Source organism: Esox lucius, chromosome 7 (assembly GCF_011004845.1).
Source record: "Esox lucius isolate fEsoLuc1 chromosome 7, fEsoLuc1.pri, whole genome shotgun sequence".
Lineage (NCBI taxonomy): Eukaryota > Metazoa > Chordata > Actinopteri > Esociformes > Esocidae > Esox > Esox lucius.
This window is the reverse complement of record NC_047575.1, coordinates 11,770,755-11,783,422: the sequence shown is the minus strand read 5'-3', so window position 1 is coordinate 11,783,422 and position 12,668 is coordinate 11,770,755. Positions and strand designations below refer to the sequence as shown.

Here is a 12,668-nt window from a genome sequence, read left to right as displayed (position 1 = left end):
GCTTAACTAGGGATACCAGAATGCGTTTGAACTTTTGCCCAGTTATATTCACGTTACTATTTCACACCATAGACAGCTGAGTTTGTAAATGAGTGACACTGACTCATTGTATACTTCTCCGCTTTCAAAAATATATATTTTATATAGCTTTTTACATCAGCAGCAGTAACACAGTGTATACAGCTAACCAGCTTTAAACCTGAAAGAGCCAGCAACAACAATGCATGTATCCACAGTGGCAAGGCAAACCTCCTTACTAGGGTCTGAACCTTGGATTAAAACTAAAGAGGAGCCAGACTCTGAGCGGGGGGCAGTTTTAGCGGTGCTGGATTAAGTTTATAAGAGGACATGGTCAAAAACAATAACCCACTTTAAGCCAGGAGATCTGTACCAGTCAAACAGAAACTTTGATAGAGGTCGAAGTCCAATGGCCTGACTGGAAACTGTATTAGGTACTATAGGAGAGTTCGTAAGGATTTTTGCAGTCCTGTATTACAGTCCTATGATGACCATCCAGCCTGTCAATTAACTATTTGATAGGGGATCCTGCCCCCTGCAGAAGTTGTCATGGAAACACTCATGTGGGGTTTCCTCTCTTCTGTCTGTTTGTTCATCCAATGCAGTTTAAGGCTGAGATGAGAGGTTAGTTCACTACTATATAATTTACTGCTGATTTGAGAGGATAGATCACCACTTCATAGCAAACAGCTGGAATGAGTTGGTAGTTCAACCCTACACTGGATAGAGTTGGGAAGAGATGTTAGTTCACCACTACCCAGTGTACAGTTGGGATGAGATGTTGGTTCACCTCTACACAGTGTTCAGCTGGGATGAGATATTTGTTTATGACTACACAGCATACAGTTGGGATGAGATGTTAGTTCACCACTACACAATGTACTGTTGGGATGAGATGTTCGTTCAACACAACACTGCGTACAGTTGGGAAGAGATGTTAGTTCACCACTACAGAATGTACTGTTGGGATGAGATGTTAGTTCAACACAACACTGCGTACAGTTGGGAAGAGATGTTAGTTCACCACTACACAGCGTATAGTTGGGATGAGATGTTAGTTCAACACCACACAATGTATTGCTGGGATGAGATGTTAGTCTAAGACTATCTAGTGTACAGTTGGGATGAGATGTTAGTTCATGACTACACAGTGTACAGTTGGGATGAAATGTTAGTTCACCACTACACAATGTATAGCTGGGATGAGAAGTAAGTTCAAGACCACACAGTGTACAGTTGGGATGAGATGTTAGTTCACCACTACACAGCATACAGTTGGGATGAGATGTTAGTTCACCACTACACTGCGTACAGTTGGGATGGGATGTTAGTTCACAACTACACAGAGTACAGTTAGGATGAGATGTTAGTTCCCCATTACACAGTGTACAGCTGGGATGATAAGTTAGTTCACTACTATAGAATGTGTTGGGATGATAAGTTAGTTCACTACTATAGAATGTGCTGGGATGAGAAGTTAGTTCATTACTTTAGAATGTACAGTTATTAGTTCACCACTACACTGCATACAGCTGGGATGGGATGTTAGTTCACAACTACACAGTGTACAATTAGGATGAGATGTTAATTCCCCATTACATAGTGTACAGTTGGGATGATAAGTTAGTTCACTACTATAGAATGTGCTGGGATGAGAAGTTAGTTCACTACTATAGAAATTGCCAGGGTGAGAAGTTAGTTCACTACTATAGAATGTGCTAGGATTATAAGTTAGTTCACTACTATAGAATGTGCTGGGATGAGAAGTTAGTTCACTACTATAGAAATTGCCGGGGTGAGAAGTTAGTTCACTGCTATAGAATGTGCTAGGATGATACGTTAGTTCACTACTATAGAATGTGTTGGGATGATAAGTTAGTTCACTACTATAGAATGTGCTAGGATGATAAGTTAGTTCACTACTATAGAATGTGCTGGGATGAGAAGTATTTTACAACTATAGAATGTGCTGATGGGATGACATGTTAGTTTACAACTATAGAATGTGCTGATGGGATGAGAAGTTCACTAATACACAATACAGTAACTGCTCGATCAGAATCCAATGCCCTGACCTTGCAAACACCTTACAGATACGTCTTGTCACTTTGTATGGAATCTACAGTCAGAAAAGATGAGAAGCTCTTCTTCTTTGTCCTTTTCGTCTTGTCTCCTTCTTGGCTGCTTGAACGCATTCTATTTTAGAACAGGGGAGTGTAGATGACTCAACAATAACCTCTTTAAGATTCATAAGACAGATGTCCATTATTGATCCTAAATCCCATCTGATGTTGGAGTTGTACTGCATGAGCCCACTAAGGGGCAGGCCAACCCTGCATACCAACTGCTGTGACTTGCAGCTAGGGCCCACTTTTTCTGTGGCTAGCCATTCACATGTAAGACACCAGGCATTAACTCAATAAAATCACAGTAGAAATATGTCTAGAACTATCACTGTTATCCAGGGCCTTTTTAAATGGACTGTTAATTTTTGCCACCCAGTATTTGCCCAGAAATATCTGAATCACTTATCAAAGTATTGCCTCCTACCGCTACCAAGGTTGAAGCTCTATTTTAGAACACAATATCCATGGAAACTGTGTAGTGTGTCTGCAGAGAACATTAAGCTTGGTCATCTACACACATAATGCAGAAACAAATCGGATCACAAAATGATATCTCCCACACGCAAATGCGCTCTTTTGCACACACACACACACGTATATGCACATGCTTTTAACATTCAACTCGTTATTCTTTTTCACTTTCTGCTTTGTTCCATTTGATTTCAGACTGTGGCAATATGAAAATAGTACTTGTTAGCAAATAATGACATGTTGTTTCATAGTTATGTGCAATGGAATAGTGAGCTTTCTGATTTTAGACAAGGTTTTCAAATGAATGGTTATTGATCGGATGAAGAGCTGCATGGAGTTACTCGTGTACACAATTGATTTGTTAGTTTATGAACCTCTGTTTGCTTTCTCTGGATTGAAGGGTGGCAGGTAATATTTTTCTAATACATTTTACATAATGTGTTTACTAGAAATGTTGAAGTTCCTCTTGGAATAATGGCAATCCATAGATGTTTGTTTTAATGTCCATGACACAGGGCTCGGTCAAGTTTTTTTAAATTAATTTACATAAAATTTGTATTTTATCTCTGAACACCCTGTAGGCCTACGTCTCGAACCGTCGCAACTGTTCCATTTAACATTGACGTCATTTAGAGCGTGGAGCCCCGCGCCGCAGTCGGTCCTGAGATGAATGCACAAAATTTGGTCCACCTGGTTCTCTCGCGCCACCTTGTGGACGCAGCCAGGCAGCGCCCACCCCTTCAAGACAACCCGACAAACACCCGTCTAATCCTTTAAAAGCCACTGGGAAACGTCTGATTCCAATCATTTTAGTGTGAGACTACGGTTGTGTTTGTGTGTGTGGGCAGACACAAGTCTATAGTCTGCCTATAGACTTGTGTTTTAGCTAGGCCTCTGATAAATGCTTGGAGATGCATGTCATACAAGAGGCTCTGTCATACAAGAAAACTAAAACATTCGATAACTTTGGGTTTGAGGGGTTTTCAGCATGTTTGATCATCTCTCCGTCAGATTGTTTTCCGACTGGTCTGTCCGACTGGACATGCTGACAACCTGCGGGTGATTGCAGTTGCTCGCTGCCTTGAAGTTTTATTAGCGTTTCAGAACCACGGACAGTTCTATACAGACACTTTTCAGTTGGTCCAAGGGGGGCGCCATTAGCACACCATATACACACAATGGACCTTGTAATATGTGGATAATCGCTAGAGTTCGTGTGAACATGAACATCAGTATGATCTGGAAACGTCAGCTTATGGTAGTAAATAATAACGGTTTTTGATTGTGTGCATGTTTTGATAAAACTTACTTGCCATCCAATCAGTTGTGCATGATGTGCTATTTTCGGTGTCTGGGTGGAAGGTTCTTCCCTTGTTTCGCTTTAGTGATGCAGAGCCTGCACGTTCCTGTTATAATTGCGCATGAAATCTAAACCTTACGGTGGAACCCGGTACAGAGAGAGAGAGCGAGAGAGCGAGACTGAGCGATGTAGAGAGGGTGGGGGGCGATGTGGGGAAAGTCCTGTGCAAATCATGAATGATGTACTTGTAACAGTTGAATAGAAGCAACATGAGACCGTGACATTTGTCCATGGTCCAAGCAAACCTTTGCGTTACAGGCTAGGCTACAATCTAGAAATTAATGTTTTCGAAGTTCAAATGACAGTTTCTGATCATACTCGCGATTGGAGTTGTACGTAGGATTTCAGCGTTGAGTAGCTTATCAAGTCCCAACCAAGCATATATCCTTTTTCGCCAGTATCGACTACCGCTCTACGACCCTCCCTCTTCTTCAGCATCGCGGCTCTAGCGGCGGACGGGTGTTGTGGTCTATGGGTTTTGAACTGATGTCTCCGCCTGTTAAGAACCTAAAGTGCCTCTCGCCGGTGATGTGTCAATGTAAGGTCATCTGCAGCAACCGGACTCTTTCCCTCATGTTCGGTTGCAAGGTAAGCTTAGAGCGGGTACGGGGTATCAGTTGTAACGACGCTATTACAACAGTTTGTTGCAACGACAGTTTCTCGACATCACTTCGAAACCGAAGAGATGACGAGATGGCTTTTAAAAATGAACGAGATACCATAGTGCGTGCGCGTGAGTTGGTGTTTGTATTTGTGCATGCTTATTCGTATATTATACATTTCGAATACTATACCAGCCTAGCTATTGTGTTGACACAACGGAAATGCTGATTGAGCAGTGTCCAAAATTCTGCACGATATCCCGCTACCTCGCCGCCCATAGGCCTACTCAAGATTCAGATTAGGTTGTTATGTCTTCACTTTTCTACGGTGATTTCAGTCACGGATTATCTGGCGCTTTATTACTTGAGCCTCTGGTGGCACGCGTTTCATGTGTTTCCTGGTGTCACAGGCCTACTTATATTCACCCATTATATATAGTAGCCTACTGTGTGTTCAGTTCAGCACAATCATGTCTGTTTGTGTCCCGACATTTAGAAGGCCATTTATGTGTAAAATCAACCAATTTAGCTGAGCCAGCCAAGCATGTAGCGAAGATGGTGCCATTCATTGTATTTTCAAGACTATCAATAAACCAAGAAACGTTATCTTCACATCTGTGCTATTTAGTGCAATACAGTCCACGTTGACAAACAGCAGGTGTAAGCCTATAGTCTTCAGCTATGTCTGATGATGAGCTTTATTTTTTACATTCTAGCAAGGAGGTGAATCTACCGGACTTTGTTATCCTTGTAATCTGAGAGAGCTGTTTGTGACCTTGGATGAATCCAGTTGATTGCTAAGCTCCTTCACTTGGATGTCATCCATCAGTCCATAAAGGTTGTGAACTGGTAGGGGGCTATGTCTGTTGCGATTGTGAATCACGAATGTAATGAATATTGCCACCGCAAATTGAATCAGTGCCATGGTGAACCGCATGTGTCATCTGGACTGTATCTATGCCATAAGACCTGGTAAGAGAAAGGTATTTTTGGAGTGAGGTCATTAAACCAGTGTATTTGACACAGATTGGTGGGCTACATATGTGTTTTCCAGTTGGGCTACAAAAAAGAAGTATATCATTCTTTTGTACAATGCATTTGTGCCTGGAGCCATCATGTGACCTTATGTGTATGTTTGAGCCCCTCACCCACCCAACCATTTTCTCCTCACCCCCCCCATCCTATTTAAGTCCTGTTTAGGTGTTTCCGGTCTGACAGCTTGCTCTCTGTCTCCATACCCGTGGCCTGGAATGGGTTTTCTGCACGTTCCCTTCTCAGTCTGTTAGCTCTATCTAGCCAACCGTTTCTTCTTTGGCCCTGCCAGATGTCCCTGCTGTGTCCACTAGGTTCCTAGGACTCCCTTCTTGGTCTGGCTGCATTGCTTTTCTGTGTGAATGTGGGTCCTCTCTGGGCTGTTTCACTGTGCTGTCTTGACTGAGCCTTGGCTTCACCCATGTGACCCAGAAAACACCTGTACTTCTCTCTTTTCACCTTCCCTCAGCACCAGACACTCCCTCACTCAACATCCTCCTGGTCCTCAGCTTCACACCCACCCTCCTACAGACCCCACTCCACACAGCAGTATGTTGCCTGCTCCCATTCTACTTCAGTGTGAGCTGTCATGAGCCACTGGTAAGACTTGTAGTTGATCTCAATCTAAAATGGGACTGATATGCACACAGAACATGCTGGGTGTAAATGACAGCTATTTGGCCCAGACCCTCCCGTTTCACACACTGTGAATGACATGGAGCATGTTGCCTGGGACCACTGTAGGGTGAGGACATCTTTCTGCTGCCTACTTCCTGTTTAGCTAGTTTCAACATTAAAAAGGCTAATGCCACTATTCAACAAGGGACCGGATTTCGCGTTCTGTATGATTGTGAGTGAATGGCAGCAGCACAGAAATGTACACAATGTAGTCCCCATAGTATGACTACTTTACTTTATCTTTAACATAAAAAAAATCTACAATCAATAATACGACTGATTTCTTGTCCGCTGATTTTGTTTTCAAAGGTAATCATATAAAATCTAGCAACGCACCGGTCACACGGATGCATGCACGTGACTAATCGGGGTGCCAGAGAAGCGGTTTGGACATGTTGCACCTGGACCCGGTGTCACCACGCTACGCCAGTGCATGGATGTGTTCTATCAGAACACCTATGCTTGGAATCTCACATTATGTTGTTGAACCTAGGGCACAAACCAACTAGGCTATTTCACTGTTTCTGTCACGATTTGCCATGTTACAATAATTACTGTGTAGAGCTCATCTCCAAGAATGATCATGGCGATTACATGTACTTCAACTAAACATCTATTCATCTCACAACCTGTGGCAGTCATGCTATTCACTTCAATGTCACTGAAACCTATGCTTTTTGTTTGGAAGAGATAAACAGAGGAAGTGCTGTCATTGAAACTTCATTTTGTTCCTTCATTTTACAGAGATACACATAGGAAGTTGTGTTGAGGAAACAGTTTTTTTCTTGTTTTAAAGAAATACACTGAGGAAGTTTGGTTCTTGGAACATCTATTATTTTGTATTAAAGAGATACACTTAAGACGTTCTGTCGTTGAAATTTCTGTGTTTTTCCTTTAAAAGAGATACACTGAGGAAGCTCTGTTGTTGAAACCACTGAAGTTTACTACTGGCCCCGCATGTTTGATGTTTGAAATGTATTTAGCAGATTATAAGAGATGTTAGCTTTTCTTACAACCATCATCAAAACCTTGTTTAGCGTGACTTGGCTTTATTTGCTAATCTAGTTGAGAGGGAGGGCTCTCATAGAGGATAACAGCTAAAGTTAAGGCTAAATTGTTCAATTAAAGCCTGGAGGATCAATGGTGTTTGTACCCAATGTGGAAATCAATGTTTATCACACCAAGGGAATTCATTCATGCTCTTTACCGGAAGACTTCCCATTTTGCTGGGCTATTCACAGGAACCAGAGGACCTGCTGTCACTCATTGACAACCAGCCAATCACACAATAAATAAATCTGCAGTACCTCATCCCTGCCTTTCCCCACAAAGACTAAGACCTCCATCAGTCTTATGAGATGTTGTACTTTGGTTCTCTGTAGAGCTAGAATTAGGTGTTGTCTTCTCAGCGGAATCCTACAGCTCTGTTCCTGGTGTTTTGCTTTTTAAACCGCTAGCTGGCTTACTAGCTTTACTGACACACTTTTCTAGAAGATTCTGACCTATTTATGCTGCTTGTTGTTTGGTCTGTTGGGTTCAGTACAGGCCGTCTTTCTCACTGACCCCCAGACTGACTGTAGATAAACTATCATTCTGACCTGGAGTATGGCTGCTGGATTGTGCAGAATAACGGTTTGACAGTACAATTCACTATTCTCTCTTTACCATTTCCTCCCTTCTCCTGTTTCCTGTATCCTTCCCCATCTCCTCTCCTCTCTCCTTCCCTCTGTCCCCCATTCCTGGCCTTTTCTATCATCCCTGCTGGCTGGCTTGGCGTTAAGCACGAGTTCCATTCCATTATAGCGTAAACATGCTGGGTTGAATCCAAGCCAATGAGAGGAAAACTGAAGATGCCCAAAGGTCATCTAAACAGAGTGCAGCCTAGGCATTAAGTGAAGCCATATAGGACATATTTTATAAAATGTTCCTCTGCTTCGCATTCTTTTTACAACCCCCAAATTATTGGACATATACTTGTTGTGTAGATGTAGAAGGAATGTCTTCCTGGATAAATGATTGAATCAAGTGCTGCTGTGCTGTGTTGGCTGTCCATCAAGGCCATCCTAGATGGTCCTTAAGGCCACACATGGACAACTTCATTCTTCTAATTATCTTCCATGGTCTTAAGTTAAGAGTAAGCATTTATTGGCATAGAATCACATTACTATCTAACTATAGCAGTGCACTCTACTTTTACATACAGTACCTACATTATCCTGTCCAAATTGGACTACCCCAGGTTTGATTTGATCAGCGTCACATCAATGTTCATGTCTGTCTACTTTCTTCAGTCTGAAGAAGGATGAGTTCAGACGTTTTACTCCCAGTGTTCTTTATTCTTCTCTGTCAACTCATCAGGGTGCTGTCCAGGAGTACTGAAAAGGGATATATTCTCCTCATCTTTCTGGCTCTCACCTCCACTATTGTTGTCTCTTCACCCTCTCTTGACCCCAACTCGTTTCTCCTCTTTCTCCTCTCAGTCCCCCCCTACCCTTCTTCTCCCCGTCTTTGTCTCTTTGTGTTGTGGTCTTGCTGTTTCTGTGTAATGTGATCCAATGGCAGTGCTGACTGCCCCCTGCTCTGGCACGGCAGGGCACTGCTCCGCTCTGGTTGCTAGGCAGCTGATCTGAGACCAGTGCTCTTTTCAGCGCTGCGCCTCCCTCAATGACCCGTCTGCCTGCCTCCAAAAAGGGGTTGGGGGGGGACGGGGGGGTGCTGGTAGCAACCGTGACACCAATCCTAATGCCTCACTCAGTCTCAGGCCGCCAGGCCTACTGCCACTTAACCCTTGAGGTCTTTCAGGCTTTGAGAATGGGTGCAGGCTTGCTCTGACTGTGCTGGTGCTGAGGGTTGTTTAGGTGCAGGGGGAGGGCGGGGCTGGTCAGGTGGAGGGCGGGGCTGGTCAGGGTCGTTGTTCGGTGGAGTTGCTGAATGGCGGCTCACAGTAAAGTGTTTGTGTTTAAAACACGGCGTGTGTACTGCAGCTTTTTGTGCCGCTGCCTGAGTGTAGGCAACCATGTGGGGCTAGCGCAATGGGCTAGCTGTTGGAAGGTTGCCCAGGTGTTAGATATCAGTGGGGGAGTAGCTGGGGTTATTGGTTAGGAACACTGTTGGATTAGCTGGCTGAGTCACAGACTGCCATGGTGTGGGGAGGATAAGGGCCTTAGATTAACTTCACAGTGGACCCAGTTAGGTCCCATTTTCTCTCCGGCTCACAGATACACTTTTTATGCAGGTTCGTTATTTCTGTGCAGATAATGAACGGCATCGGAGCCAGTGTGCCTCCTTCAGGGCACAGAGTCACAGACTGCTATTGCCCTTTTCTTGGTTGGCGCATTAACAGTGTAACATTCACTGAGTCACAGAAAGACATGGATATTAATGACTCTCTGCTGGGATTGGCTCCGATTGGCCCCACAGGCACGCCATCTGCATTGAAATCATAAGTGTTGTCTGCATCTGATACCTAATAGCCCCCCCCCCCCCCCCCCCCCCTCGCTGTCTCTGTAGAAGTACCGGTACCAGGATGAGGAGACGCCCCCCTTGGAGCACAGTCCAGCCCATCTGGGTCAAGGAAAAAGCGCTGAGATGCTTCACATGAGCGACAAGAACCTCGCCGCCATGGAGGCAATGCATGGCTACACGCCACATACACACATCTCTCCTATCAAGGTAGGACACACAGACACACACACACACAATCAGGCATACACATTCTAACTACAACCGGACCTCCCCCTCAAGTCAAATCCATTTACGCATCTTCCGCCCACACCTTTTAAAGGACACGCAGATGAGCACATGCAGATACCCCCAATGCAGGTTATCACCCACACACTGACACTACAGTCATAAACGACACACACACACACACACACAAGGTGTTACTGACAGAAATAGCCTGCATCTCACCCAGCAGGACTGTGTCAACTAACTGTGTCATACCACAGCCTATCCAGGTTGGACAGGTTGACTCTCTGCTCTCATCCATGGCTCTGCTCTGCTGGTGAGAACAGTCACCATACATTAAAGTAACTTCCCCATGTTTCCAGATTCTGTTCAATATTTACTATAATTACTTACAGTATGAATCAAATACATTTCCTTCCTTAAATTAAATTGTAATTAGGTTTGTAAGAATGTTGTAAGTGGTCATAAAAAAGATGCATTTGAAAAGACAGATGATTGGCCAGCACATTTTTCTGTAGACTGTTGACTAGATAGCCCAAATTGTATTATATTTGGGTGAAATTCCTATTACCTGGTGGCTTTTCTGAAAGCTCATGGTGTCATTATTCATGATAAGCCATGCTTTACTTTCCACCCAGCCTGGAGGTAGCTTCATTAGCTTCATCCAAATTCATGAATTGAAACCATCATACCAGATTAGCAAAAGACGCATTGCAAGCGGAAACTAACTCTAAAAATAAGACTTGTAGTGTTGTTTACCTCAAATAACCTGTCAATGTTGTCTTCCCAAAGGGAATGTTGTCATTTTTCTAATACAGTTCTCATTTTCAACTGCCCTGGTACAATTTATTTTTACAAACGGTGTAAATTCCAGTTTCCTTCCCTAAGGGGAATATAGTGTTTACTTTCTTGTACAGTATTCTGAGACAAATAAAATAACGCTGCAATTCAAACAAAAAATGGCAGTATTACATATCACAATATACACCAATCACAGTTAGCTAGCTGGTTAGCTAATTTGCAATCTAATGAGGCAATATCCCGCCCCAAAGGGAATATAGCATTTACTATCTTATATTCTCAGATAGATACTATAGCTCTGCATAGCTACAAATTGAAGACTTTAAATATAGGCACATTTTGCTGAAGTCAATGACAGATTCTTTAGCCAGGGTGATAAGAAGATTCAGGATCTTTACCCTAAGTCCTCTTTCCCCCATACTTTTCCTTAACATTTTTGTTGTGTGTGTGTGGATTCTCCAAAAAACGGAATAGCCAACTAATAACAGTGCCTGGCTCTTGGGTAGTGCTTTTTTTCCTTAAGATGACATCATCAATGAGCAACAAATGCTGTGGTCAGAGAAAATAGTGCAGCAAATTCCAGTATCTATTTTTGCAGTTTGCAATCAAATAAATTGCTGCTCTTGTGACAGATTACTAAACTTAGAATTTTCAAGTTAGTTTCCACATTCAGTGCAGTTTTTGCAAATTGGTTATGACAGTTTCAATTAAAAACTCCGGGCTGGAGGAAAAATTACTTCGGTTTGGCCATAAATATGTGACATGTGAACAGCATATTTTGGGTATAAATTAAAATAATATTTTAGTGAGATTTCTACATGGCAGATGTATTAATACAATAAAAAGAAAGAGTATATATACAGTGAACTCCAAAGGTATTTGGACAGTGAAATATTTCTCTCTCCTATTCCCAGTACTTTGATATGAAGTACAGGAATTATACAATGATTATGGGATTACATTGCAGACTGACAGCTTTAATGTCAGTGTAATTTTATCCATATCAGATTAACCATGTTGGTACATAGTGCCCCTGTTTTAGAGTACCAAAAGTATTTAGGTGGATTAATATTATGTTAAATAAAGTAGTCATGTTTATTACGTTTTTGCATGTCCTTTGTATGCAATGACTGCCTGAAGTCTGTGGCCCATTGACGTCTCCAGACACCGGGTACCTTCCCTGGTGATGCACAGACAGGCCTGTACTGCCGTTCCTCATGGTTTTGGGATTATTATGATTATTTTAGTCCACTCAACTGGATTCAGAGAGGGCGATTGACTTGGGCTGTCAAGGTTAACCATTGTCCCGTCTGTCCACAATAATTTGTTTCAGAACTCTTCCTGTGTTCTTCTTATCAAACTGTAACCTGGTCGTTCTGGTCTTGGGGCTTGCTAGAGGTTTGTGTCAGGTAGTGTGTCTCTAATATATCTCATGCTGTCAGACACCAGAAACAGGAATGTAATAAAATGTGCTGTAATTTCTATATCAACATTACTGGAATGGAATATATATACAGTACATGTCACTGTCCAAGCACTTTTATAGTTCACTGTATAAATACAAATATGCTTTGATTTTCATGACACATTATTTCCTAACATAAGGAAATGTGTAAAGACATGCAGTCACAAATACTCATTGGCCTCTTTGTCTTTTACTGTTAGGGATACCTTCCTCTGTTCCTCGCTAAACTGTAGGGGGCTGTCCCCTCATCTCTTTCTCTCCTCACTCTCTCGGGAAACATGCATTAACATTTGTCTTTGTCTGTGCAATCAACATTCACAGTTTGTCAGTGTGCCCTGGAGTTTGTCAGTGTGTGCTTGTGAGTGTCTGTGTTGGATATCTTTCCTGTCCATCAATAATATGATATACGCCTTTTCCTGGACTTA

At 42.7% G+C, this 12,668-nt stretch overlaps 1 protein-coding gene across 6 annotated transcripts in view; it reads left to right on the top strand.

The window, feature by feature from the left end:
- Nucleotides 1-12,668, top strand: part of LOC105010827 (disks large homolog 4) — a 72,706-nt gene that overhangs the window by 24,393 nt on the left and 35,645 nt on the right. For 2 of the 6 annotated variants that reach the window (XM_034293352.1, XM_020048631.3), the window contains exons 1-3: nucleotides 4,634-4,708; nucleotides 6,079-6,209; nucleotides 9,798-9,959. In XM_034293352.1, coding sequence (XP_034149243.1) covers nucleotides 4,669-4,708; nucleotides 6,079-6,209; nucleotides 9,798-9,959 — 333 coding nt within the window. In that variant the 5' untranslated portion in view covers nucleotides 4,634-4,668. Of the gene's footprint in view, nucleotides 1-3,815; nucleotides 3,874-4,169; nucleotides 4,564-4,633; nucleotides 4,709-6,078; nucleotides 6,210-9,797; nucleotides 9,960-12,668 lie in introns of those variants that run through there. The other 4 variants (XM_020048627.3, XM_020048625.3, XM_020048626.3 and 1 more) reach the window with 3 other exon arrangements.